At 44.2% G+C, this 27,712-nt stretch overlaps 1 protein-coding gene across 1 annotated transcript in view; it reads left to right on the forward strand.

Annotated features, from left to right (window-relative positions):
* Positions 1-1,489: 1,489 nt before the first annotated feature.
* Positions 1,490-27,712, forward strand: part of LOC139376189 (GREB1 like retinoic acid receptor coactivator) — a 45,722-nt gene continuing 19,499 nt past the window's right edge. The window contains exons 1-12 of the mRNA XM_071118472.1: positions 1,490-1,763; positions 6,470-6,589; positions 9,747-9,906; positions 10,378-10,560; positions 10,857-11,033; positions 11,326-11,502; positions 12,311-12,436; positions 19,545-19,667; positions 22,973-23,110; positions 23,423-23,548; positions 24,242-24,379; positions 24,570-24,755. Coding sequence (XP_070974573.1) covers positions 9,750-9,906; positions 10,378-10,560; positions 10,857-11,033; positions 11,326-11,502; positions 12,311-12,436; positions 19,545-19,667; positions 22,973-23,110; positions 23,423-23,548; positions 24,242-24,379; positions 24,570-24,755 — 1,531 coding nt within the window. The 5' untranslated portion in view covers positions 1,490-1,763; positions 6,470-6,589; positions 9,747-9,749. The remainder of the gene's footprint in view (positions 1,764-6,469; positions 6,590-9,746; positions 9,907-10,377; positions 10,561-10,856; positions 11,034-11,325; positions 11,503-12,310; positions 12,437-19,544; positions 19,668-22,972; positions 23,111-23,422; positions 23,549-24,241; positions 24,380-24,569; positions 24,756-27,712) is intronic.

Raw genomic sequence — 27,712 nt, forward strand, 5'->3', positions numbered from 1 at the left:
AACAAGACCCAGACATAGGGATGACAGGCTTGTTTGGGAAATGTTTTTATGCATAGTAACTTTTTTAACTGGTCACTCCATGGACGAGGCCAGCGTAAATGATTAACAAAGACTGTTTTGTGATTGCAGCCAAAACAGGAACCAGGCATTGTGTGCAAGGAATGATTTGGCAGTCAGTTAGCTGCTTAGATTTAGCATTCAAAGTCATATGAAAGTGGAGATGTGAATGTCACTGACACAAAACAACTCTTTGCTCTATCGGCAGTGGATCTGTAGAGGGGGGGGGGGGGTTTATACTCAGCCAATAGGTCGGGATCTGATTTCAACATTACAAATGTGTTGTTGTGAGAACCTAAAATGTTCAAAAGCCTAGTTAGAACATTCTGTGTGAGGGAAACACTGGTGAAGGAGAAGGTGAATTGATTAGTCCCCAAAAAGTCTCCAAAGTTCCTATATCATTGAACAAAAATACAGTGTTCTGTTGTTATGTTGTTTATGCACTTAGGGAAACTTCTCTACCTGTACAGTATATTAGCCATGATGTGACGTAATTTAATTTATTTTCACGGAATAAACCCAAAATGATTTAAAGTCATATCATGCATTTCTTAGTTTCCGTAAAATCTGTCACCCCAGCGCTCCATTGGCCCAGTGTTAGTAATGACGAGGCATTTGACCAGCCAGCCAGGCTATAATGACACTATAATCCTTGACATCTGTCCACCCAGCGCCTGTTGATTTGTGGTGGCGGAAGGTGGATCCCCAGTTTATTTATTTTGGCCAGATGAGCCCTTGGTATTTATAGCGGGGGTAAAAAAAAAAAAAAACAGTCAGGGGTCCATCCCAGTCTCCAACCCAGTCCCAGGCCTGTAGTCTGTTCTGTAGGGCCAGGGTCCCAGCCCGGCCAAGAGGGACAAAATGCACAGAGCTGACCTGACATTCTTCTTGTCCCTATTTTGCCAGTGGTTGGGTTTGCCCTATCTCTAAATTGGCCCTAATAAAAAGGAAGGGAGTGGCAGAGAGAGAGAGAGGGAGAGACAGGGGTGAAAGTAAAGAAAGAGTAGTGGGGGGTTGATTTTGACTAGATTTGTTTCTTCTTCTTTGGTAATCTAAGAACTGTATAGGGATAGTAGTTATATTTCTCCAGTGTGTCATCCTGCTGAGTCAGGGTTTCCCCCTGTGTTGTTGGCATGTTAAATGCTGATGGTCACGCGTGTCGGGGTGGTGTGACCGTGTGGCAGGAGGGGATGTTGCCCAATGTCTTTGTTTCCTGGCCAGGCAGGACGGCCCTCCAAGAGCATCTGTCACTACAGGGGGTCAGAGGGGCTAAGATGAATGAGGCCCCAGAGAATTCACTCCACACACAGCAAATGGCACAACATAGGGGAGGGACAAGGGGACTGGGGGAGGGTGTGTGTGTGCTTGGGTGTGTGTGTGCTTGACTCAGAGAGAGAGGGGTTCTGCTGTACTGGAGGAAGGAGGAGTATTTGCTGTCCATACTGTCGTGGAGTTTAATTACCAAGGAGCTGCTGATGGCTTGGGGACACACCAGATGAGAATTAATCAGCCCTACGTCTCCTTGGATATTTCCTTACTATTTTCCTCTTCATTAGGACATACCTATCACCCAAAATGGACTATAATTCGTGACTTTGTGATTTATTTATTTTTGCATGGTGGAATTTAGTGTTTGGTTTTGGAGCATTTTATGTTGTTGTTTGTGTTATCGAAGTGCTGTCTGGCTGGCGGAGAACCCTTGGAAGGTATGGAAGCATTTTACATTGTTTACTCTGACACTCTGGATTTCCACCAACATTATGTTGATGGCTCAGCTCTTAGCACCTAATTTAAGGGACCTGGAAATGTTAGTCCTTTTTTGCATAACCCCCATCCCCCTCTCCTCTGCTATACTGATGTGTACTCTCGTCCTCATCCATGGGATTTCTAATGTTGACAGTACCCTCTTAGTAAAAAGGGTTCCAAAAGGGTTATGTGGTTGTCCCCATAGGAGAACTCTTTTTGGTTCCAGGTAGAACCCTATTTGGTCCCAATCAGAACTCTTTTGGCTTCCATGTAGAACCCTCTGCGGAAATGGGTTCTACATGGAACCCAATAGGGTTCTACCTGGTATCAAAAGGGTTCTTCAAAGGGTTCTCCTACGGGGACAGCCAAATAAACCTTTTCGGTCCCAGATAGCACCTTTTTTTTTTCTAGGAGTGTAGCCTACAGTCATTGTTCCTGTATTTCTGTGAATAATAAGATATGTAATCCATTTACTTAAGATATGTAATCCATTTACTCAAATGACTAAGGTAGTCTGTTTTATCATGATCTATTGCCAGTAATGATGACTGGCAAAAGCTTGTGTGAATGTTTCAATAATCAAGTAAAGAGATGGTGGTCGTCTTTTTACCATGTTCTGGATGATCTAAATCATTTTAGACTATTATATCACTATGTGTTGTAGAAAAAGCATGTTCAGGATCACCTGGACAGTGTCAAGTTTTTTTCTGCATCTACCCCGGCTTTCCCTTTTCTTCCCTCCTCTCTTTTCAACGTGTGTTTGTGTGTGGCGTGCGTGCGCTCACGCGCACACACACACACACACACACACGCGTCTATTTGTGCCAGTGCCTATGTGCACGTAGGTGGATACAGTAGCAAGTTAGATTTCTTAACGTGAAACCCTTGGCTGACTTCAACGCTGTAGTGTTGCCTTTGAAGGAAAGGTTCCGGGAGTGGGTCTGAAACAGGTTGTGACCAAGGGGAAGTTGATGTAATCCCTCTCTATCCTGCCTCTATCCCTCCATTGTCAGGAGTGTAACGTCATTATGCAGATGAAGGAAGAAACAAAAAAAGGGGAGTGGAGTGGCGTGGGGTGGGGGAAACAGAGAGAGGGGGGGAAGGAGGGAGGGAGAGAGAAGACAGGGAGGGTTGGGGGGCAAGGCTAAGCTCACAGTGTTCTTGAAGTTAAATCTCTAACATTTCTTAGAATTTAAATCCACATCACTCTAAAATAGGACCTCTGTTTTCGCATCGTTCATCAACAACGAGTTAGCTATTTCATGCATACGCATGCACGGAGTGCTGTCACATGTGGGTGTTTGTGTGTGTGTGTGTGTGTGTGTGTGTGCGTGTGTACCTCTGCGGCCACCGCCTTAAATTCCCTCCTTACACCCCTCGGGCAAAATTCCCTACCAGCATGTCATGCTGAAAGGACCCTAAAATGTCATTACCAGAAGAACAGGATCCCAGCCGTAAGGCGCCCGAGGCTGTGCCTGAGTATGTCTAGATTTACGGCTCCGATGGGCCAGGCACATCTCACCGGCCATCTGCAGTGTCCTAGATTATTGTTATTATTAGTACTTTTTTTGTTTTTTACCTTTTCTTATTGTTGTCACATTTAGTTGAGAGTAAGCATTGTACTGAGTACTCCATGTGCTTCTTGTGCATATGACACATAAACTTCATTTGATTTGGCAGCCACAAAACTATTTCAACACTCTGGCCAGGGGGGGGGGGGGGGGGGTCAATGCCGTTGATAGTGACCCTGTGATCATGGACATAGATACAGGGTTATGTTAAGAGTGATGTGTAGTCTAGGCCTACTGATAGGCCAGTGTGATAAGAATGTCTCATAGAATGGGTTATATTACTGTGGTTGCAGAGTTCGCTGCCTAGAGGGCCCTTAAAGCGTGTATCTAGAAGTGAAGGAAGATTTGGATGTTCAGTCTGTACTAAAGAGAATGTTCCCTAAACTCATGCAGCGTTCCGGTTAAAGTTCTAGCACTGTCTGACCTGGATGGTATGGAATTTGCATGACCTCCCTTATCCCCTTGTCCCTCCCATTGACCATGTAGCTCTGTAGTTTGATTAGTCCTATCAGTGTGAGGCTAATCATTCACAAAGTTAACTACTTCAATGTGGTTAACAGGACAAATCAGTGTGCATGTAATGCCAGCGCGAGGACTTGGGCCCCAGACCTCAGGCAGGGGCAAATTAGGGACACTAGGTCCCAAAAACTGCATAACAAGGACCATGCATTACCGGATGGTGACAGGGAGCATTCTTGTGACAGTCAATGTTTTGAAGGGAACTTTGTATCAGCTTAGTTGTATAAGGTCTAGGAGTGGGTAAACAATGCTTGGGGTCAAAGTGGAAGTACAGATGTAGGATCTTAATTTGATCACCCTGTTGTTGCAGGAAATGTCCTGCAAAGTAGGAAGTGCAAATGTGTTGTATATTCAAGTTTAAAAAGGCTTCTAAAGTTTGAAATTTCCACTTTAAAATGTCAGACTTAATAAAAATAAAAAAAACATTTATTAACGCCTCCAAAAATTCCACGAATTATAATCCACACCAAAATTCTAATTTCCTGTTGCTGCAGGATTATTTTTCTACTTTGAGAAACTGTTCAAATCAAGTCCTTATATTTGTACCAGTTTTTAGTAGTTGGTAGTGTGTGTGTGTGTGTGCGTGTGTGTGTGTGTGTGTGTGTGTGTGTGTACTAGAGGTCGACCGATTAATCGGAATGGCCGATTAATTAGGGCCGATATCAAGTTTTCATAACAAAAGTATTTTTGATGATTGATGATTTAGCACTGTCGTTGCACCAAACCTAACCATAAACATCAATGCCTTTCTTTAAAATCAATACACAAGTATATATATTTTAAACCTGCCTATTTAGTTAATATTGCCTGCTAACATTCATTTTTTATAATTAGGGGAATTGTGTCACCTCTCTTGCGTTCCGTGCAAGCAGTCAGGGTATATGCAGCAGTTTGGGCCGCCTGGCTCGTTGCGAACTGTGTGAAGTCCATTTATTCCTATCAAAGCCTAATTAATTTGCCAGAATTGTACATAATTATGACATAACATTGAAGGTTGTACAATGTAACATCTATATTTAGACTTAGGGATACCACCCGTTAGATAAAACACAGAACGGTTCCGTATTTCACTGAAAGAATAAACGTTTTGTTTTCGAAATGATAGTTTCTGGATTCGACCATATTAATCACCTAAGGCTCGTATTTATGTGTGTTATGTTATAATTAAGTCTACGATTTGACATTTGATAGAGCAGTCTGACTGAGTGATGGTAGGCAGCAGCAGGATCGTAAGCATTCATTCAAACAGCACTTTCGTTTCACCGATCGTTTCAATCTGTGACGGCACTCGCTCTGAGACATGGAGTAGTTGTTCCCCTTGCTCTGCAAGGGCCGCGGCTTTTGTGGAGCGATGAGTAACGATGCTTCGAGGGTGGCTGTTGTCGTTGTGTTCCTGGTTCAAGCCCAGGCAGGGGCGAGGAGAGGGACGGAAGCTATACTGTTACGCTGGCAATACTAAAGTGCCTATAAGAACATTCAATAGTCAAAGGTATATGAAATACAAATGGTATAGAGAGAAATAGTCCTATAATTCCTATAATAACTACAACCTAAAACTTCTTACCTGGGAATATTGAAGTCTCATGTTAAAAGGAACCACCAGCTTTCATATGTTCTCATGTTCTGAGCAAGGAACTTAAACGTTAGCTTTCTTACATGGCACATATTGCACTTTTACTTTCTTCTCCAACACTTTGTTTTTGCATTATTTAAACCAAATTGAACATGTTTAATTATTTATTTGAGGCTAAATTGATTTTATTGATGTATTATATTAAGTTAAAATAAGTGTTCATTCAGTATTGTTGTAATTGCCATTATTACAAACAAACCCCCCAAAAATGTCTGATTAATCGGTATCGGCGTTGAAAAATCATAATCGGTCGACCTCTAGTGTGTACGTATGAGCGCCCATATACAGTTTGTGTGTGAGTGTGCGCACACATGTGCATACACGTGTGTGTGTGTGTGTGTGTGTGTGTGTGTGTGTGTGTATGATTACAAACCCTAACACTCTAGTGTGTTTTACAAAAATACCCAGAGGCTACCGTATCACATAACCCCTGTTCACCACCAACGGTCACTACATATGTCATGGTTTTGTGCAATCTGCTCCTCTTAACTTTTGAGTGGCCTCTCTCATTGCTCTGAGTGCAGCCATTCATTTTCATGGTCAGACATGTTGTGTGGAATAGTTGGACTGACTATTGAAAAGCATTTGTGCGTCTTTCAACCTCGAGTTTCCTTTCAATAGGATTTTTTAAATATTGGGTTTGATTTGAAATCTTGAGATGAAAGGTGCTGCAGGCCTATCGTGTGTTATTTGCAGCAAACTCTTCTCCTTGCATACAGTATATCAACGGTATCAAAGCCTGATTCGACGCTCTCGCCTTTAAATACACCAGTGTGGCATGATCGTTTTCCTTAGTGCTAATCAGTTTCAGACAATTAGCCAACTATAAACCTTTAGCCTACTATACAGTATGTGTCCTGTATTCCATATGTCTGTTCATTTGGATCCTTGGGTGAAGATGCATTCTGTTAATCTCATGTATTCATCTAACCTCTCTCTTTAGGTCTAGAACAGTGCTGCTGAGGGGGATGTCACTGCAGGACGTTTCGACACAGTGGTTCTTCTGACCCATCATGTAGTAGAGGAGAACAAATCCCTTCACGCCTGGGAACAATTACACAAGGTAAGGTCAGCTACGCCAAAATGACGTGATAATACATGAGATTATCATGTTTTAAAGCCGTGTCGGGAAAGCGAGGTAAAGTCTGAATGGGAAAGATGTATAAAGAGAGAAAGGAGGGTCTTGTTCCTTAGGACACACCGTAGCAAAACTTGTCAAAACGTAAAACCATAACGAGCATTTCTTATTGGACAAGTTCAGATGGTACCTCCCCATTTCACAAAATGTCTGACAATTTTCTTCAATTTAATTCCTAATGAACAAGCCCTATTTTTTTTCTCCCATATGGCCTTTTGGAATTTGCAAGCTTGTCACAGGACCAGACCTTAATTCTGCCCGGGGGTTAGATTCTTGCAATATGGCCATTATGGCCACCCAGGCTCAGGAATCTGTGGAAGAATCTGAGACCGGTTTTCTGGTCAGCTTCCAGTTGCCTCTGAGAAAATTGAGATCTCAGTCACTTCACTTCTCCAAGCATGATTCTGTCACTACCTGAAAACACAGATCAGACACTATTTCATCATTCATCAAACAGAATTACGTCAAATGAAATCACGCCTGAAATAACTCCTGACCACCAATTCCTCTATCCCTCTCCTGCTCCAGTCACATCCATTAGGCCACCTTCCCGGTGTGGCTTTGTTGTGATGGAGCACGTGTTGAAGGGTCTCGTCTGTGTTCACCTCCCCACCTCTACCATGTGTCAGCTTTGTGAGGTCACCACTATGGTTTCACTTTGTGAGGTTTAAGGACACATCTGTTCTCTGCTGCTCTGGGCTCTCGAATTGACCTGGAAGTCCTCCGGAAAACCTCTTAAGGCATCAGCATGCTTCAGCTCGGTGAACCGAGTATGAGTGTGCTCTCATACTCCCTTAAAAGACATTTTCTTGAAAAATTTGAAAAAAGCGGCAACATTACTGTTTGTCTATTTTGAGACGCTGAAACCAGGCTGAATTAATTTGTCATGTTTCTGCCGAGAATTCTTCAACTAATTAAGATGTTTGGTGCAGTATTTCTCAAGTGAAAACATTTACATGAAACCGACTTCGGCTACCAACTTCGAGAAACGAACAGCCGAAAACCAAAACGAACAAAAACATCACAAAATGTTGTCATAATATATGGGAAGCATGTGGACGCCTTCACCAGGCTCCGCCACCTCTTTAAACACACCTTGGGTAGTTCTCTCTCTCTTTCTACCTTTCTCCATCCATCCACCCGTCAGCTGAGGGAGAAATACTGTAGCTTCTTTATGTTAAGCTGCTTATCTCTGTCAAAGCACAATCAGGCACCACACTTAATCTTGTCTTTTGTCTGCCTTGGCTGGCCATATCCCACCCCCTCTCTACCTCTCTCAAGTCAAAGGGCTTTATTGGCATGGGAAACATATGTGTACCTTGCCAAAGCTGTCTCTCTCTCCCTGTTTCTCTTTCTCTCTCTCTCCCTGTTTCTCTTTCTCTCTCTCCCTGTCTCTCTTTCTCTCTCTCCCTGTCTCCCTGTCTCTCTCTCCCTGTCTCGCTCTCCCTGTCTCTCTCTCTCTCTCCCTGTCTCTCTCTCCCTGTCTCTCTTTCTCTCTCTTGCTGTTTCTTTCTCTCTTTCTTCTCAGTCTCTCTGCCCCTTTTCCCTCTGGGTAGGTTCTTGGGTAATCAGCCAGGCTTGAACCTGTCCAGGCATGGGACAGGTTAGGGCAGGAACAGGACCTCGGATGGCCAACTGTTCCAACTTGATTACCAAGCCTGCCGTTTATTGATAGCATAAAAGGGTTCGGGGTTTTAGAAGGCGACACTACAGTAGCTAAAGAAAACCTGGGAAGAGGCATTCTTCTTCATTTTAAAAGGGTGAACAAAAAAGCTTTTGAGTAGAATCAACATAGAAACTCAATAGTGCTTTGTATTGATCTCAGTAAAATAGGTTCTCTTGATTTAATGATTAACCCAGTTAAGTCTTCGTTGGTTGTATTTCATAATGGTTACCTTAGGCGAGGGGTATTTTGTCCAGTGGCAATTCACCTGTCAATCAAATGGTCTGGATTGGATGCAACTTGTTTTTTTACATGCAAAAAATAGATACAAATTGGTTAGTTATATTTAAATGTGATTTGTCTGCAAATTCTGCATGTACTATAGATATCATGTGTAGTCTATATTCCTGCACATTTCTTTTACATTGCAGATACAGGATTTTGTTTTGGACTAGTTGTTTGATAGCCGAGCCATTTATACATCGCTTGGCATAGTCAAAATGTAATATTGCTAGGCATAGACTTAGTCAAAATACATGATATCACAAGTAATTGTGCCCCTAAAAAACCTGCACAGACAATGTGATGGTTACAGAGTCCTAGCTGTTCCCAAACAGATGAAGCCTTCAACCTGTGGCTTGACTTGGCTGTTAATGGTTGCGTTGATACAACACTACAGTAACACCTGCCAAATGTAGCCCAAGGACAATGGTAGGGAGGGTTTTTCAGGCCAAAACCATATGTTAGCTGGCAAAAAAACATGACTTCCTTTTCAGTCCTTTATAATTGTAAACCATGCACATGAATGGCTGGGTGATATGGAAAGGGCAATGACCAGAAAAAGGAGAGTAGCGTCAAGGAGAGTTATTTAAGGATAGTTATTTAGTTGGACAGTCTATATCAGTCATTCATTATGGGGGTACTTGGCTATTACCCTTGCCCTGCACTGGTCACTTCTGTTCTATTTCAACAAGGGCTTTTCACTAAGCCACCAGGCCACATGTGTGTCCCCCGGTCTGTCCAGCTGCCACCTGCTTCCCAACCTCAACCCCAGGCCCACACAGCCGACCTCGGCAGATGTCCGAAGAGTGGACCAAAGGAGGGGGGCAATGAGGCCAGGGTGACATACTGAAATTCAGAAAGGGAGGGAAAGATCTAGAGACAAAACCAGAAAGAAATAGGGTAGGGATAAAGACAGAGGGGGAAAAAAGGTAAAGAGAGTGAGAGATTGTGTGTGTGCGCATGCATCTTCTTATGTGAGACTGTAAGTGCATCCTAGCATCTTTGTGACCCCTGGACAAGTATCCTCTGTAGATTGGATTTCTACTCTGTTCTCTCTTACTAATCGACGTGGACGGAGCTGAGCCTTGAGTGCATGGCTGTGCATTTGTCCATGTTATACCGTTCTTCTCATTACAGATAATGGGGAATTCGTACGCAGGGCAGCTGAAATCTGCTCGCTTCGAGGAGGCCCTCCACAACTCCATCAAGGCCTCCCTACGCTCCAGCAGTGGAGACCCACAGCCCATCTTCACTCAGCTATACCTGGAGCCTGACCAGTATCCTGGCAACATGGATGGTACTTCTCTCTGTCTGCATGGCTCCATTCTCTGTCTTCATCAAGGTCGTTATGTATAGAAACAGTACAGAACATTAGTTATAGCAGGCTGACTCATTCATTATTGGATCATAGATAACAGAAACACATAGAAAAAAAAAACTGTCTTTCTCTGATCGTTATGTTAAATTATGTTAATGATAACCAGTTGAGTAGGACTTGAGAATTAGTCATTACATGATACCCACACACACAACAAATCCATATCATCTCACTCATTTAGTTCTCTTGAAGAGAGGTAGACTTGAAAGTGGCCATGGTCATGTGTTATGGGTTTGTCCTTCTCTTGAAAAAGGACTTGCAAAGCCTTCAATCTCCTTCTCCTTGCCTTTTGTCTGGCATCTTCACTCCAGGATAATTTGTTGTGTTGTGTGACGTGGTGTATGATGGGGACATTATGTTTTACGGGGTCATTGTGTGTTATTGGGTCAGATATCAAGCCCAAGGTGGACCTGTGCATGCCGTGCGGGGAGCCTAAGGGTCAGGATCTGCTAAACGGCCAGGCCTCTAACAGTCTGGAAGACCTGGAGGAGGAGGACGACTCTGACACCAGCAGCCCCCCGCTGCCCTACATCCACCAGGGCCCTGCGCCCGACGGCTGCTGCACCATGGACGGTAAAGGCCTCAAAAAACATCTCATACTCCTTTTGTCCTGGGAACCCCCAGGGATTCAAATCCTTGCTAAAAAAAACTGATCTTAAGAACACATTCTCTACTTAGGAACACCACATGTTTGCAACAATATTCACCATGGTATGTTCCGATGTATCGTAGACATCTATACAGACATTATTCAGCAAGCTGCCGACGATAATACTAATTCCAGTGAACGCGACCATGGTACGTGTACTGTGTGTTGTTGTTGTGGATGTTTACTCCGAGCTGACTGTTGTTCTGTCTCTTCTTCTCAGGGTTCTGTCAGGCCGGTAAGGACCTCCGTCTGGTCTCCATGGCGACGGAACACATCGAAGTTCCAGCTGGCTTCGAGCTTGTCGGTGCCAAATCCTCCAGCGTCCCAGAGCACATCCTGGTGTGTGCCGTGGATAGGCGCTTTCTGCCTGATGAGAACGGGAAAAATGCACTTTTAGGTCAGTCTGTCTCTCTGACCTGATATACTGAGGTATACATATGAGTATTTTACCCGCTCAGCTTAGATGAGTCATCGGAAATGCTCGATTTTTACCACCCTCCATACTGTAGCTTGCAACTAGTTTTGATTACTGTTGCAATCAGCATTTGGTTAACCTGTGCTGTGGCCTCCTAATGCCACATTGAATTGAACAGCTTATTTTTGCTGTTCATCAATGTTTGGCGATAGAAATATTGACATAAGACTATAATGTATCCTTATAATGTGTCCTCTATGTGTTGTGTGTGCAGGGTTTTCAGGGAACTGTGTTGGCTGTGGGGAGAAGGGGTTCCGGTACTTTACTGAGTTCTCCAACCACATCAACCTGAAGCTGGCCACGCAGCCCAAGAAGCAGAAGCACTTAAAATACTACCTGGTGAAGAACTCTCAGGGTGCTCTGTGCAAAGGACCCCTCATCTGCTGGAAAGGTGAGATGTCTCTCTGACCCTATCTGCATTAATTTCACACACTTTCTACCACCCTTTACATTGAATTTCTCTTATACCTGTATTGTAACACTGTAATTACACTAGTAACATTGTATGTTGCTACAACATGACTGGATGTTGCATAGTTGTTTAGTAAAGGGTTACCCGGACTATTTGCATTGTGTGCCCCCCCAACCCCTCTTTTACGCTGCTGCTACTCTCTGTTTATCTTATATGCATAGTCACTTTAACTATACATTCATGTACATACTACCTCAATTGGGCCGACCAAACAGTGCTCCCGCACATTGGCTAACCGGGCTATCTGCATTGTGTCCCAACCACCACCCGCCAACCCCTCTTTTACGCTACTGCTACTCTCTGTTCATCATATATGCATAGTCACTTTAACCATATCTATATGTACATACTACCTCAATCAGCCTGACTAACCGGTGTCTGTATATAGCGTTGCTACTGTTGTTTTATTTCTCTACTTACCTACCTACACACACACACACACACACACACACACACACACACACACGTGTAAGGTCTACCTACACCTGTTGTATTCTGCGCACGTGACAAATAAACTTGGATTTGATTTAAAATGCATTAGAAATGCGTAGTAGCCTAATGGAGTTGAGTGTTTTTTGTAATAACTAAAATGTGGTATTGGTCTGGGGCTATATTTGTTTTATGACCCATCAATATATATACAGAATGTATCATTGATTGATTCACTGATAATATGTTTCCTGATCTATTTTAAAATGTTATTTATTTCTCCCCTCCTTTCCCCCAGACTGCAAGACGCGCCAGTTCTCCAATAGCAATGCGTCCACCTCCAAGCCCAGTTCCTCATCCTCCCTGAGTAGCAAGGAGAATGGAGGCACCAACGGACACAGCTCTTCCCCTTTCTCCCTCTCAGGTAGGACACACGCACACCCTCCTCTTCCTCTTTCTCCCTCTCAGGTAGGACACACGCACACCCTCCTCTTCCTCTTTCTCCCTCTCAGGTAGGACACACGCACACCCTCCTCTTCCTCTTTCTCCCTCTCAGGTAGGACAAGCACACCCTCCTCTTCCTCTTTCTCCCTCTCTGGTAGGACACACGCACACCCTCCTCTTCCTCTTTCTCCCTCTCTGGTAGGACACACGCACACCCTCCTCTTCCTCTTTCTCCCTCTCAGGTAGGACAAGCACACCCTTCTCTTCCTCTTTCTCCCTCTCTGGTAGGACACACTCACACCCTTCTTCCTCTTTCTCCCTCTCAGGTAGGACACACGCACAACCTCCACTCCCTCTTTCTCCCTCTCAAGTAGGACACACGCACACCCTCCTCTTCCCTCTTAGGACACACTCACACCCTCCCTCTCAGGTAGGACACACACACACCCTTCTCTTCCTCTTTCTCCCTCTCAGGTAGGACACACGCACACCCTCTTTCCTCTTTCTCCCTCTCAGGTAGGACACACTCACACCCTCCTCTTCCTCTTTCTCAGGTAGGACACACGCACACCCTTCTCTTCCTCTTTCTCCCTCTCAGGTAGGACACACGCACACCCTCCTCTTCTTCTTTCTCCCTCCCAGGTAGGACACACGCACACCCTCCTCTTCCTCTTTCTCCCTCTCAGGTAGGACACACGCACACCCTCCTCTTCCTCTTCCTCCCTCTCAGGTAGGACACACGCACACCCTCCTTTTTCTCCCTCCCAGGTAGGACACACGCACACCCTCCTCTTCCTCTTTCTCCCTCTCAGGTAGGACACACGCACACCCTCCTCTTTCTCCCTTTCAGGTAGGACACACGCACACCCTCCTCTTCCTCTTTCTCCCTCCCAGGTAGGACACACGCACACCCTCCTCTTCCTCTGTCTCCCTCTCAGGTAGGACACACGCACACCCTCCTCTCTTTCCTCCCTCTCAGGTAGGACACACGCACACCCTCCTTTTTCTCCCTCTCAGGTAGGACACACGCACACCCTCCTCTTCCTCTTTCTCCCTCTCAGGTAGGACACACGCACACCCTCCTCTTTCTCCCTCTCAGGTAGGACATACGCACACCCTCCTCTTCCTCTTTCTCCCTCTCAGGTAGGACACGCTCATGGCAGTCGACTCTGTCTCAGTTTATAGTGCAGTTATAGTGCTCATTCAGTGTGAGATCTAAGAGGGACGAGGCAAAAGGAATGGCAAATAAAACAAACTGTAAATCATGTGACTAAACTAAACAAAAAGAAGAAGAAACTATACTATGAAACAAAGATAAATTATATAAAGGATGATGGTAAAAAGCTTTGGAGCACCTTAAATTACATTTTGGGCAAAAAGGCAAACTCAGCTCTATCATTCATTGAATCAGATGATTTTTTCATCCCAAAACCCTCTGATATTGCCAACTACTTACATTTTTTATTGGCAAGAATAGCAAACTTGGGCATGAAATGCCAGCAACAAACTCTGAATGAATAATAATGGCACCGGAGGGGATGGCTGCCGTTTTACGGGCTACTAACCAACTGTGCTATTTTGTTTGAAACTTATTTTGGACATAAATTTGCTGTTACCATCTCTTATGACTGAAAAGAGCTTCTCGACATCAGAACAGTGATTACTCACCTCAAACTGGACAAAGATTTTTTTCTTTAATGAGTCCGACTAAAGGATATACTGCTTTCCGGAGACCAGGCCCAAATCCCCGTCGTTCACGTGAAGAAAAGCTGGAGATACAGAGGGAGAAGGTCAGGGTCTCTTGTGAGGATTCGTAGGCGAGTGAGTAAATCGCCACTACCATCGGTTCTATTGTCCAATGTGCAATCTCTGGAAAACAAACTCGATGATCTACGGTCGAGACTATCCTACCAATGGGACATAAAAAACTGCAATATCTTATGTTTCACCGAGTCATGGCTGAACGACGACACGGATAATATAGAGCTGGCTGGGTTTTCCATCAATTGGCAGGACAGAGCAGTTACGTCTGGGAAGACAAGGGGCCGGAGTGTGTGTCTATTTGTCAATAACTGCTGGTGCGCGATGTCTAATATTAAAGACATCTCAAGGTATTGCTCACCTGAGGTAGAGTACCTCATGATAAGCTGTAGACCACAGTATCTACCAAGAGATTTATCATCTATATTATTCGTAGCTATCTATTTACCACCACAAACTGATGCTGGAACTAAGACTGCACTCAGCAGACTTTCATGCAGGCAAACTTAAATCTGTTTTACCTCATTTCCACCAGCATGTCACAGGTGCAACCAGAGGAGAATAAAAATCTAGACCACCTTTACTCCACACACAGAGACACATGCAAAGCTCTCCCCCGCGCTCCATTTGGCAAATCTGACCATAATTCTATCCTCCTGATTCCTGCTTACAAGCAAAGACTAAAGCAGGAAGAAGCAGTGACTCGCTCAATACGGAAGTGGTCAGATGACGCGGATGCTACGGTACAGGACTGCTTTGCTAGCACAGACTGGAAGATGTTCCGTGATTCAGCCAATGGCATTGAGGAGTATACCACCTCAGTCAACGGCTTCATCAGTAAGTGCATCGAAAACGTCGTCCCCACAGTGATCGTACATACAGTACATATCCCAACCAGAAGTCATGGATTACAGGCAACATCTGCACCGAGCTAAAGGCTAGATCTGCCGCTTTCAAAAAGCGGGACATTAATCCAGACACTTCTAAGAAATCCCGCTATGCCCTCCGACGAACCATCAAACAGGCAAAGCGTCAATACAGGACGGAGATTAAATCCTACTACACCGGCTCCGACGCTTGTCGGCTGTGGCAGGGCTTGCAAACTATTACGAACTACGAAGAGAAACCCAGCCGCGAGCTGCCCAGTGATGCGAACCTACCAGAAGAGCTAAATGCCTTTTATGCTCGCTTCGATGCAAGCAACACTGAGAGCACCAGCTGTCCCGGATGACTATGTGATTACGCTCTCTGTAGCCGATGTGAGCAAGACCTTTAAACATGTCAGAATTCACAAGGCCGAGGGCCAGACGGATTACCAGGGCGTGTAGCCATGAAGTGCTTTGAAAGGCTAGTCATGGTTCACATCAACACTATCATCCCAGAAGGCCCAAAAAATTGTCAAAGACTCCAGTCACCCAAGTCATGGTGTCACAGGTCAGGTTTTCTCCCTTGAGGGTACTACCTGAGGTTGCCACTGGAGAGCACCCTTGGGTAACTTCTAGTATCCAGGTGACCCTGATTGGGCTTATTGGGATCACATACTGGATGACTATTTAGGTTCCTCTGTGGACTGGGCCAGTTGCTCAGGACTCATGTTCTGTTCAGTGTTCTCGTGTGCCCTTGCTTTGTTGTTTTGCTATGAAGATCTTGAGTAAATATTTGGGATTTACCCTTACCTCTGCCTGCTGTGTTTCTCTGCGCCTGGGTCCGAGTTCGTACTAGCATTAATGTCACAGTAGACTGTTCTCACTGCTACCGCATGACAAATGGAACCGTAGTGCCAAGTCTAGGTCCAAAAGTCTCCTGAACAGCTTTTATAAGACGGCTGAACAATTAATCAAATGGCCACCCGGACTATTTACATTGGGGGGAAAAAAAGAATGTTGAACCAGATACAATGCTATTTCACAACTGACTTTCACCACGCTTATAGGGAGGGGCACTCAACATGTGCGGTACTAACACAAATGACTGTTGATTGGCTGACAGAAATTGATAACGATATGATTGTGGGAGCGGTTTTGTCATGCATCTTTTGATATTATCAATCATAGTCTGCTGCTGAAAAAAACGGCGTGCTGTGGCTTTACATCCTCTGCTACAGTTGAAGTCGGACGTTTACATACACCTTAGCCAACTACATTTAAACTCAGTTTTTCACAACTCCTGACATTTAATCCTAGTAAACAATTCTCTGTCTTAGGTCAGTTAGGATCACCACTTTATTTTAAGAATGTGAAATGTCAGAATAATAGCAGAGCTTTTATTTCTTTCATCACATTCCCAGTGGGTCAGAAGTTTACATACACTCAATTAGTATTTGTGGGGTGGCAAGTAGCATAGTGGTTAGAGAGTTGGACTAGTAACTGAAAGGTTGCAAGATCGAATCCCTGAGCTGACAAGGTTAAAATCTGTCATTCTGCTCCTGAACAAGGCAGTTAACCCACTGTTTCTAGGCCGTCATTACAAATAAGAATTTGTTCTTAACTGACTTGCCTAGTTAAATAAAGGTAGCATTGTTTAACTTGTCAGGTTTGTAGGCCTCCTTGCACGCACACGCTTTTTCAGTTCTGCCCACAAATTTTCTATAGGATTGAGGTCAGGCCTTTGTGATGGCCACTCCAATACCTTGCCTTTGTTGTCCTTAAGCCATTTTGCCACAACTTTGGAAGGATGCTTGGGGTTATTGTCCATTTGGAAGACCCATTTGCGACCAAGTCTTGAGATGTTGCTTCAATATGTCCACATGATTTTCCTGCCTCATGAAGCCATCTATTTTGGGAAGTGCACCAGTCCCTCCTGCAGCAAAGCACCCCCACAACATGATGCTGCCACCCCCGTGCTTCACAGTTGGGATGGTGTTTTTTGGCTTGCAAGCCTCCCCCTTTTTCCTCCAAACATAACGATGGTCATTATGGCCAAACAGTTCTATTTTTGTTTCATCAGACCAGAGAACGTTTCTCCAAAAAGTATGATCTTTGTCCCCATGTGCAGTTGCAAACCAAAGTCTGACTTTTTTAAGGCGGTTTTGGAGCAGTGGCTCCTTCCTTGCTGATCAGCCTTTCAGGTTATGTCGATATAGGACTCGTTTTACTGTGGATATAGATACTTTTGTACCCGTTTCCTCCAGCATCTTCACAAAGCCCTTTGCTGTTGTTCTGGGATTGATTTGCACTTTTCACACCAAAGTACATTAATCTCTAGGAGACAGAACACGTCTCCTTCCTGAGCGGTATGACGGCTGCATGGTCCCATGGTGTTTATACTTGCGTACTATTGTTTGTACAGATGAACGTGGTACCTTCAGGCGTTTGGAAATTGCTCCCAATCCTGAACCAGACTTGTGGGGGTCTAAAAAAAAAATGTCTGATGTCTTGGCTGATTTCTTTTGATTTTCCCATGCGGCACTGAGTTTGAAGGTAGGCCTTGAAATACATCCATAGGTACACCTCCAATTGACTCAAATGATGTCAATTCGCCTATCAGAAGCTTCTAAAGCCATGACATCATTTTCTGGAATTTTCCAAGCTGTTTAAAGGCACAGTCAACTTAGTGTATGTAAACTTCTGACCCACTGGAATTGTTATACTGTGAATTATAAGTGAAATAATCTGTCTGTAAACAATTGTTGGAAAAATTACTTGTGCCATGCACAAAGTAGATGTCCTACCGACTTGCCAAAACTATAGTTTGTTAACAAGACATTTGTGGAGTGGTTAAAAAACGAGTTTTAATGATTCCAACCTAAGTGTATGTAAACTTCTGACTTCAACTGTATATTGTGAATTAAGAGTTAGACAGGTAACTAACAGAACACCGAGGGTGTTCTTTAATGGAAGCCTCTCTGACGTAAACCAGGTAGCGTTTGGCATACCTCACGGTAGCTGCCTTGACTTTATTTTTATCAATAACCTACCACTAGCATTGAGCAAAGCCTGCGTGTCCACGTGCGCTGATGATTGACATTGTATACGTCAGCTACCACAGCAAGTGAAAACACTGCTATACTCAACAAAGAGCTGCTGTCCTTTTTCAAATGGCTGGCAAGTAATAAACTAGTCCTAAATATACAAAAAAAGAAAAGCATTGTGTTTGGGACAAATCATTCACTAAACCCAAAATCTAATCTAAATGTTGCAGTGAATAATGTGTCAGTTGAACAAATTGAGGAGACTAAACTGCTTGGTGCAACCCTAGATTGTAAACGGACATGGTCAAAACATATTGATGCAACGGTAGCTAAGATGGGGAGAGGTCTGTCCGTGATAAAGCGCCACTCTGCTTTCTTGATGTCCCAATCGACTAAACAAGACCTACAGGCCTTAGTTTTATCACACCTGAACTACTGCCCAGTTATATGGTCAAGTGCCATAAAAAAGAGCATAAGTAAATGACTGTTGTCTCAGAACAGAGCAGCACGGCTGGCCCTTAAATGTACAAGGAGGGCTGATATCGATAACATGCATGTCAATCTCTCCTGGCTCAAGGTAGAGGAGTGATTGACTGAATCACTACTTGTCTTTGTGAATTATACTAAGTGGTGTCAGGGGAAGGCCACCAAAAATTGTCAAAGACTCCAGTCACCCAGGTCATAGACTGTTCTCTCTTCTCCCGCATGGCAAGCGGTACCAGAGCGCCACGGCTCCTTAACAGCTTCTACCCCCCCAAGCTATAAGGCGGCTGAACAATTAATGAAATGGCCACCCGGACTATTGAAAGCAGCGAACTGTCTCTTCAAACATCTAACACACAGCTCAGACACCTATACATACCCCCACAAGACATACCACCAGGGGTCTCTTCACAGTCCCCAAATCCATAACAGACTCAGGGAAACACACAGTACTACATAGAGCCATGACTACATGGGACTCTCTTCCACTTCAAGTAACTCAAGCGAGCAGTAAAATCAGATTAAAAACACACACACACATACTAAAATACTTAACCTGATGTGTTAGCTGTGCTGATTACGCACCATTGGCATGACTTCAGTGTCCTATCTCCTGACACCGACCTTGAGCTACGTCCTGCTCCCAATTAGGTCATCACGCTCTGTCAGGGAAGGGTAGGGGTTTGACACAACACCCCTTCTCCTCTCCCCTCCCTCCCTCCTCTGACCAAGATTACATCTGGCTTGAGTGTAGAGTGTCTGTGTTTGTTTACAAAGCATTGTTTTGTTAATCAGGACTGTTATGGATTACTTGTTCTAATGGAACAATTGGATTGAGTCATTATTGTTGATTTGTTAGTTTTGTTTGGAGAGATTTTGGTTAAAGCAATTTGACAGGACCCAACAGCCACCCTGTGCTCTTATTACCTTCCAGACTCCCCTCCTACCAGGACTCCCTCTGCCGCCTCTGTGTTCTTCTCAACCCAGGACCTGGCCCGAGACTGCAGCTTCCTCAAGCCTTTGGCCTCTACCCCTGGGGGCAAGACTCTACCAATAGGTACAGTTCTTCTTCTATCAAATCAAATCAAATGTTATTGGTGACATACACGTGTTTAGCAGATGTTATTGCGGGTGTAGTGAAATGCTTGTGTTTCTAGTTCCAACAGTGCAAGTAATATCTAACAATTTCACAAAAATACACACAATTCACACAAATCTAAGGTAAAGGAGTGGAATTAAGAATACATTAATATTTGGACGAGCAATGTCAGTGGCATAGATTAAGATACAGTAGAATACAATACAATATATACATATGATATGAGTAATGCAAAATATATAAACATTATTAAAGTGACTAGTGTTCCATTATTAAAGTGGCCAGTGATTTCAAGTCTATGTACAGTTGAAGTCGGAAGTTTACATACAAAAAACCTGCCGTGTTGTGGCTTTACATCCTCTGCTACAGTTGAAGTCGGACGTTTACATACACCTTAGCCAACTACATTTAAACTCAGTTTTTCACAACTCCTGACATTTAATCCTAGTAAAAACTCTCTGTCTTAGGTCAGTGTGGATCACCACTTTATTTTAAGAACGTGACATGTCAGAATAATAGTAGAGAGAATGATTTATTTCAGCTTTTCTTTCTTTCATCAAATTCCACGTGGGTCAGAAGTTTACATGCACTCAATTAGTATTTGGTAACATTGCCTTTAAATTGTTTAACTTGGATCAAACGTTTTGTGTAGCCTTCCGCAAGCTTCCCACAATAAGTTGGGTGAATTTTGGCCCATTCCTCCTGACAGCTGGTGTAACTGAGTCAGATTTGTAGGCCTCCTTGCTCGCACACGCTTTGTCAGTTCTGCCCACAAATGTTCTATAGGATTGAGGTCAGGGCTTTGTGATGGCCACTCCAATACCTTGACTTTGTTGTCCTTAAGCCATTTTTCCACAACTTTGGAAGTATGCTTGGGGTCATTGTCTATTTGGAAGACCCATTTGCGACCAAGCTTTAACTTCCTGACTGATGTCTTGAGATGTTGCTTCAATATATCCACATATTTTCTCTTCCTCATGATGCCATCTGTTTTGGGAAGTACACCAGTCCCTCCTGCAGCAAAGCACCCCACAACATGATGTTGCCACCCCCCGTGCTTCAGGTGTTCTTCGGCTTGCAAGCCTCCCCCTTTTTCCTCCCAACATAACGATGGTCATTGTGGCCAAACAGTTCTATTTTTGTTTCATCAGACCAGAGGACATTTCTCCAAAAAGTACGATCTTTGTTCCCATGTGCAGTTGCAAACCTTAGTCTGGCTTTTTTTATGGTGGTTTTAGAGCAGTGGCTTTTTCCTTGCTGAGGGGCCTTTCAGGTTATGTCGATATAGGACACGTTTTACTGTGGATATAGATACTTTTGTACCCGTTTCCTCCAGCATCTTCACAAGGTCTTTTGCTGCTGTTCTGGGATTGATTTTCACTTTCCGTACCAAAGTACGTTAATCTCCAGGAGACAGAACACGTCTCCTTCCTGAGCGGTTTGACGGCTGCGTGGTCCCATGGTGTTTATACTTGCATACTATTGTTTGTACAGATAAATGTGGTACCTTCAAGCATTTGGAAATTGCTCCCAAGGATGAACCAGACTTGTGGAGGTCTACAATTTTTTTTCTGAGGTCTTGGCTGATTTCTCTTGATTTTCCCATGATGTCAAGCAAAGAGGCACTGAGTTTGAAGGTAGGTCTTGAAATACATCCACAGGTACACCTCCAATTGATTCAAATGATGTCAATTAGCCTATCAGAAGCTTCTAAAGCCATGACAACATTTTCTGGAATTTTCCAAGCTGTTTAAAGGCAGTCAACTTTGTGTATGTAAACTTCTGACCCACTGGAATTGTGATACAGTGAATTATAAGTGAAATAATCTGTCTGTAAACAATTGTTGAAAAAATTACTTGTGTCATGCACAAAGTAGATGTCCTAACCGACTTGCCAAAATTATAGTTTGTTAACAAGAAATGTGTGGAGTGGTTGAAAAACGAGTTTTAATGACTCCAACCTAAGTGTATGTAAACTTCCGACTTCAACTCTGATGTGCTAGTGATGGCTATTTTAAAGTCTGATGGCCTTGAGATAGAAACTGTTTTTCAGTCTCTTTGATGCACCTGTACTGACCTCGCATTCTGGATGGTAGTGGGGTGAACAGGCAGTGGCTCGGGTGGTTGTTGTACTTTATGTTTTTTACCTACCTGTGACATTGGGTGCTGTAGGTGTCCTGGAGGGCAGGTAGTTTTCCCCCGGTGATGCGTTGGGCACCACCCTCTGGAGAGCCCTGCCTTTGCGGGCGGTGCAGTTGCCGTACCAGGTGGTAATACAGTCTGACAGGATGCTCTCATTTGCGCATCTCTAAAAGTTTGTGAGGGTTTTAGGTGCCAAGCCAAATTTCTTCAGCCTCCTGAGGTCTGTGTGGGTGGACCATTTCAATTGGTCAGTGATGTGTAGGCTGAGGAACTTGTTTCTGGATGACAATGTGTTAATCTATTGTATGTGTAATTATATCTCCATCGTATAGATATTGTTACCTCACAACATCAGCTTTAAAGTGTTTTACAGCATGGTACATTATATATAAATAAAATCCAGTAATATTATGCAGACATACCATGTGTGCAATAAGCCTTAGCCCATGTATTTCTAAGGGTCAGGAAATAGCCCCAGCATCACTTCTGCTATGTGCCCTGGTCTGAGTAGGAGAAGGGGAAGGACCTGTTGCCTAGAAACAGGCTTGTTTACGTGGCCAAGCATAGTCCAGATGGAGCTGTGGTGTGTAGATTAGCCTCTTCTACTGACTGGGGACACACACACGTGTGCATACACACACACACTCCTCATCAATACTGAGCAGAAAATCCCTGTAATGACTTTTTAAGACCTGGCTATCCATTAGCTTGTTTACAAGGTTGAAAGATTGACAGGCCTGGCCTACACATACCAATCAATGTGTTAGCGTAAATGCACACGCAGTGAATCTGAGACTGGAAAGTGCCCCATCAGTTCATTGGCAACAGGAAATCAATAGCTCAGTGTTAGATGGCCCTAAATCATTCTTATGTATTGTTAAGTCTCTATATTAGGAAGATATCTTTCAGGACAATTGGTTTTATTTTGTAATGATCAAATACATGTATTTATTTACTCTTTATTTACTATGAAGAAGATCTAAGCACGCACTTCAGGTATGGCGTCTCTCAGAAGGCTGTCAGAACATTATCTTACGAAAGTGAATTATTTAGCGTTGAACCATCTGAAAAGGAATTGTGGTGAAATGCATCAATAATGTACGGTGTGTGTGTCTGTGTAGTACCCATGGCTTTAAGAGTGAACGGGCCGACCAATGGACTGGGTCCAGACGGCCACCCCCCTTTACTGAGCCCCTCTCAGGTGTCTCTGGGACCCCAGGGACAGGGGTACAGAACCTCCGACCTAGGAGACAACCCTGGTGAGCTCCACATTCGACTCCCTAACCTCGGTGACGTTAAACATACACAGGAAATGTCTGCTTGTTGTGTTCCTGTTATGGGTGAATTGAAATACATATTTACTATTCCGATTCCAATTGAATGTTTCTCTGCACCTGCTTTTTCTTTTAATTACAAATCTTAGTTTCTGAAATATGAAGTAGAATGTAGTATAATTGCTCATAGGTCACCATTGTAGAAGCCCTCTGAATTATTTTGAGAACCCAGACTCCTATTCTGCAGTTACAACATTCATGAATTTTCATGTTTCTCTTGTATTGTTTTCTGTCCAGTTTCCTCTGCCATGATCTCAGGCCCGCCCAAAAAGCGCCACCGCGGTTGGCACCCTAACCCCCTGGTGCCAGTCCCCCCTACAGCAGTCCCTGTGTCCGCCATCCGACCCATCGTCTGCTCCCCAGGTCTGGCACAGAGCTTTTGATAATGTTTTGTTGTTTATTTACATAGGGACACATTAATTTACAACACTGAAAAGGCAACAGTTGGATGAATTGCACCATCACACCACAGCGTATGCTTAATGTCCAGAGCGTGTCCTGAATAGATACAGCCCTAGTAGACTTTGTTTTATGAGGAATTCTTTGAAATGACATGCACCACCTGCATTCTTAGAAAAAAAATGGTGATATCTAGAACCTAAAAGTGTTCTTTGGCTGTTCCCATAGTTTGAAGAACCCTTTTTGTTCCAGGTAAAACCCCTTTGGGTTCAATGTAGAACCCTTTTGATAAAAAAACAACAAAAAAAGAGTGTACTGTAGCCCCAGACATTGTGAAAATGTGTGTGTGTGTGTGTGTGTGTGTGTGTGTGTGTGTGTGTGTGTGTGTGAGAGTACGTGTTAGATCTGACATTGATTATTACATTGACCTTGCTTTTCGGGAGAAGGAAGGACAAAAAGGTCCATGAAATGCTCTGTTGTCAGGGGTGATTCATTCAGCATCTCCATGGAGATAGGTGAGTGCAGAACTGAGCAGAAGCTGAAAGAGTGGGTACAAATTATCTTTAAGAATTAGAAAGGTCCTGATTTCCAGGATCTGCTTAATGTGCAGCAGTTTTGTAATCACAGTATTAACATGGTGTGTCTATTTCTGAACAGGCTCTGTGCTGGCCATGCCCACTCCTCAGCTGCCTGTAGCAGGTGTCCTTCAGCCCCAACCCGTCACTGCTGGAGAAACTGTCATCGTCCCTGACAACCTGCTCAACACATCAGGAGTCCGTCCTGTTATCCTCATTGGTAAATCCTCCTCATAAAACTGTAATCTCAATTTTAAAGACACTTGTACTGTACCAGGATGTGATTTAGAGAAAAGAAAGAAAGACACACTCTATATAACTCCAAATTATTTAATGAAGCAACATTTCAGGACACAGTGTCTTCCTCAGGGTATATGATTGACTGACTGATTCTGGTGTTTGGTTTGCAGGGCATGGCACATTACCATACTTCTATGGGAACGTGGGGGACATTGTGGTGAGCCCTCTGCTGGTGAGCTGCTATAAGGGCAACCAGTTGACTGAGAAGACACTGGCCAGCCTGGGACTGACTGGCAGCCAACTACTCAGTGTGGAGACCATGATCCTCCTCACCCTGCAGTACCTTGCACGGCTAGGTAAAGGCTTCAAAAGACGCACGCACACACACACACACACACACACGTTACATATGGAAGGCTTATTTAAAAAAGGTTTAATCAGACATTGAGGCTAATCGTTGGGAGGCTGAGCTAAGCCGAAGTCTGGTTGTTTTAAAGTTTGGTATCACTTATGAGGTAGTTTGGTAACACTGATGAGGTAGTTGGACCCCGCTCCTTCATTGTAACTCAAAGTGCTCCATTAGCTGCTGCTGCTGCACTTGCTTTCACTAATGCACTTTAGTGGCTCAAAATAGCTAGCATGACCTTGAGTTGCTAAGAACTGTAATTTACTATGCTTCTCAGAGTCATGACTGAAGAAGGACATGGATAATATGAATCTAGCTGTTTTTTTCTGTCTGTCGGCAGGACAGAATGGCAGAGTCCGGGGGGGGGGTAAACAACAGCTGGTGCGCAATCTCTAATATTAAGGAAGGCTCTGGATTCGGCTCGCCTGAGTTAGAATACCTCATAAGCTGTAGACCATACTATTTACTGTCTGTATTTTTCGTAGGTGTCTATTTACCACCACAGACTGATGCTGGCACTAAGGCCCCACTCAATGAGCTGGGCACGGCACATAAGAAAATGCTCATCCAGTGGCGGAGCTCCCAGGGGCTGATGATTTTAATGCAGGAAAACTGAAATCCCTTTTACCTCATTTCTACCAGAATGTCACCTGTGCAACTAGAGGCATACAAATTGTAGATCACCTTTACTCCACATACAGAGACGAATACATAAAAGCTCTACCCCTATCCATTTGGCAAATCGGACAATAAGTCTATCCTTCTGATTCCTGATTACAAGCAAAAACTCAAACAGGAAGTACCAGTGACGCGCTCAATACGTAAAGTAGTCCGATGAAGCGGATGCTAAGCTACAGGACTGTTTCGCTAGCACAGACTGGAACATGTTCCACGATTCATCCGATGGCATTGAGGAGTTTACCACATCAGTCACCGGCTTCATTAATAAGTGCATCTATGACATTGTCCCCACAATGACCATACTTACTTATCCCAACCAGAAGCCATGGATTACAGGCAACATCCACACTGAGCTAAAGGTTAGAGCTGCTGCTTTCAAGGAGCGGGACACTAATCCGGACACTTATAAGAAATCCCGCTATGCCCTCCAACGAAACAGGCACAGCGTCATTACAGGACTAAGATCGAATTCTACTACACTGACTCTGACGCTCGTCGGATGTGGCAGGGCTTGTAAACTATCACGGAATACAAAGGAAAATCCAGCCACGAGCTGCCCAGTGACGCGAGTCTACTAGACAAGATAAATACCTTCGATTCGAGGCTAGCAACACTTAACCATGCGTGAGAGCACCAGCTGTTCCGTACAATTTTATGATCACACTCCCCGTAGCCAATGTGAGAAAGACCTTTAAACAGGTTAACATTCACAAGGCCGCAGGGCCAGATGGATTAGCAGGAAGCATACTCAGAGCATGAGCTGACCAGCTGGCAAGTGTCTTCACTGACATTTTCAACCTCTCTCTGACCCAGTCTGTAATACCTACATATTTCAAGCTAATCACCATAGTCCTTGTGCCTAAGTACGCCAAGGTAACCTGACTACAGCCCCATAGCACTCACATCTGTAGCCATGAAATGCTTTGAAATGCTGGTCATGGCTCACATCAACAACATCATCCCAGAAACCCTGGACCCACTCTAATTTCCGTACCGCCCCAACAGATCTACAGATGATGCGATCTCTATTGCTCTCCACAATGCCTTTTCCCACCTGGACAAAAGGAACCAGTACGTGAGAAGGACGTTCATTGACTACAGCTCAGCGTTCAGCACCATAGTGCCCTCTAAGCACATCACTAAGCTAAGGACCCTGGAACTGAACCTCTCCCTCTTCAACTGGGTCCGGGACTTCCTGATGGTCCACCCCCAGGCGGTAAAGGGTAGGCAACAAGACTTCTGCTACGCTGACCCTCAAGAAGGAGGCAGAGTGCGTGGCCGCGCACGAATCCAACACCATCATCAAGTTTGCCTGCGACACAACGGTGGGCCTGATTACCGACGACGATGAGACAACCATAGGGAGGAGGCCAGGATAGCAACCTCTCCCTAAATGTTGGCAAAACAAAGGAGCTTTTCGTGGACTACAGGAAACGGTGGGCTGCACACGCCCCCATTCACATCGGCGGGGCTGTAGTAAAGAGGATCGAGAGCTTCAAGTTCCTCAGTGTCCACATCACTAAAGACCTATCATGGTAAAAAAAAACTCCATAAAACAATCATGAAGAGGGCACGACAACACCTCTTCCCCCTCAGGAGGTTGAAAAGATTTAGCATTGGCCCTCCGATCCTCAAAAGTTCTACAGCTGCATCATTGAGAGCATCTTGACTGGCAGCATCTTGACTGGTATGGCAACCTCTCGGCATCTGACCGCAAGTTCACACAGAGGGTAGTTTGTACGGCCCAGTACATCACTGGGGGCGAACTCCCTGCCATTTAGGACCTCTATACCAGGTAGTGTCAGAGGAAGGCCCTAAAAATGGTCAAAGACTCCAGCCACCCAAGTCATAGACTGTTCTCTCTGCTCTCGCACAGCAAGTGGTACCAAAGTGCAAAGACTGTTACCAAACGGCTCCTGAACAGCTTCTACCCCCAAGCCATAAGACTGCTGAACAGTTCATCAAATGGCTACCCGGATTTACCGGTTTACCTTGACCCCCTTTGTTATTTATTTCTTTACCTTAATTGTTTTGCACTGGATCTATGCACACTCACTAGACTCTACCCACATACTACACTGACACTCCAACACACACACACACACACACATACACACGCTCACAAAACACACACACACGCATGCATATTGACACCCCACCACACACCACACACTGATTGCCTCGTCACTTTTACCCTTACACACAGGTACATACAATACTGTATTA

The sequence above is a fragment of the Oncorhynchus clarkii genome, chromosome 20, assembly GCF_045791955.1.
Source record: "Oncorhynchus clarkii lewisi isolate Uvic-CL-2024 chromosome 20, UVic_Ocla_1.0, whole genome shotgun sequence".
NCBI lineage: Eukaryota > Metazoa > Chordata > Actinopteri > Salmoniformes > Salmonidae > Oncorhynchus > Oncorhynchus clarkii.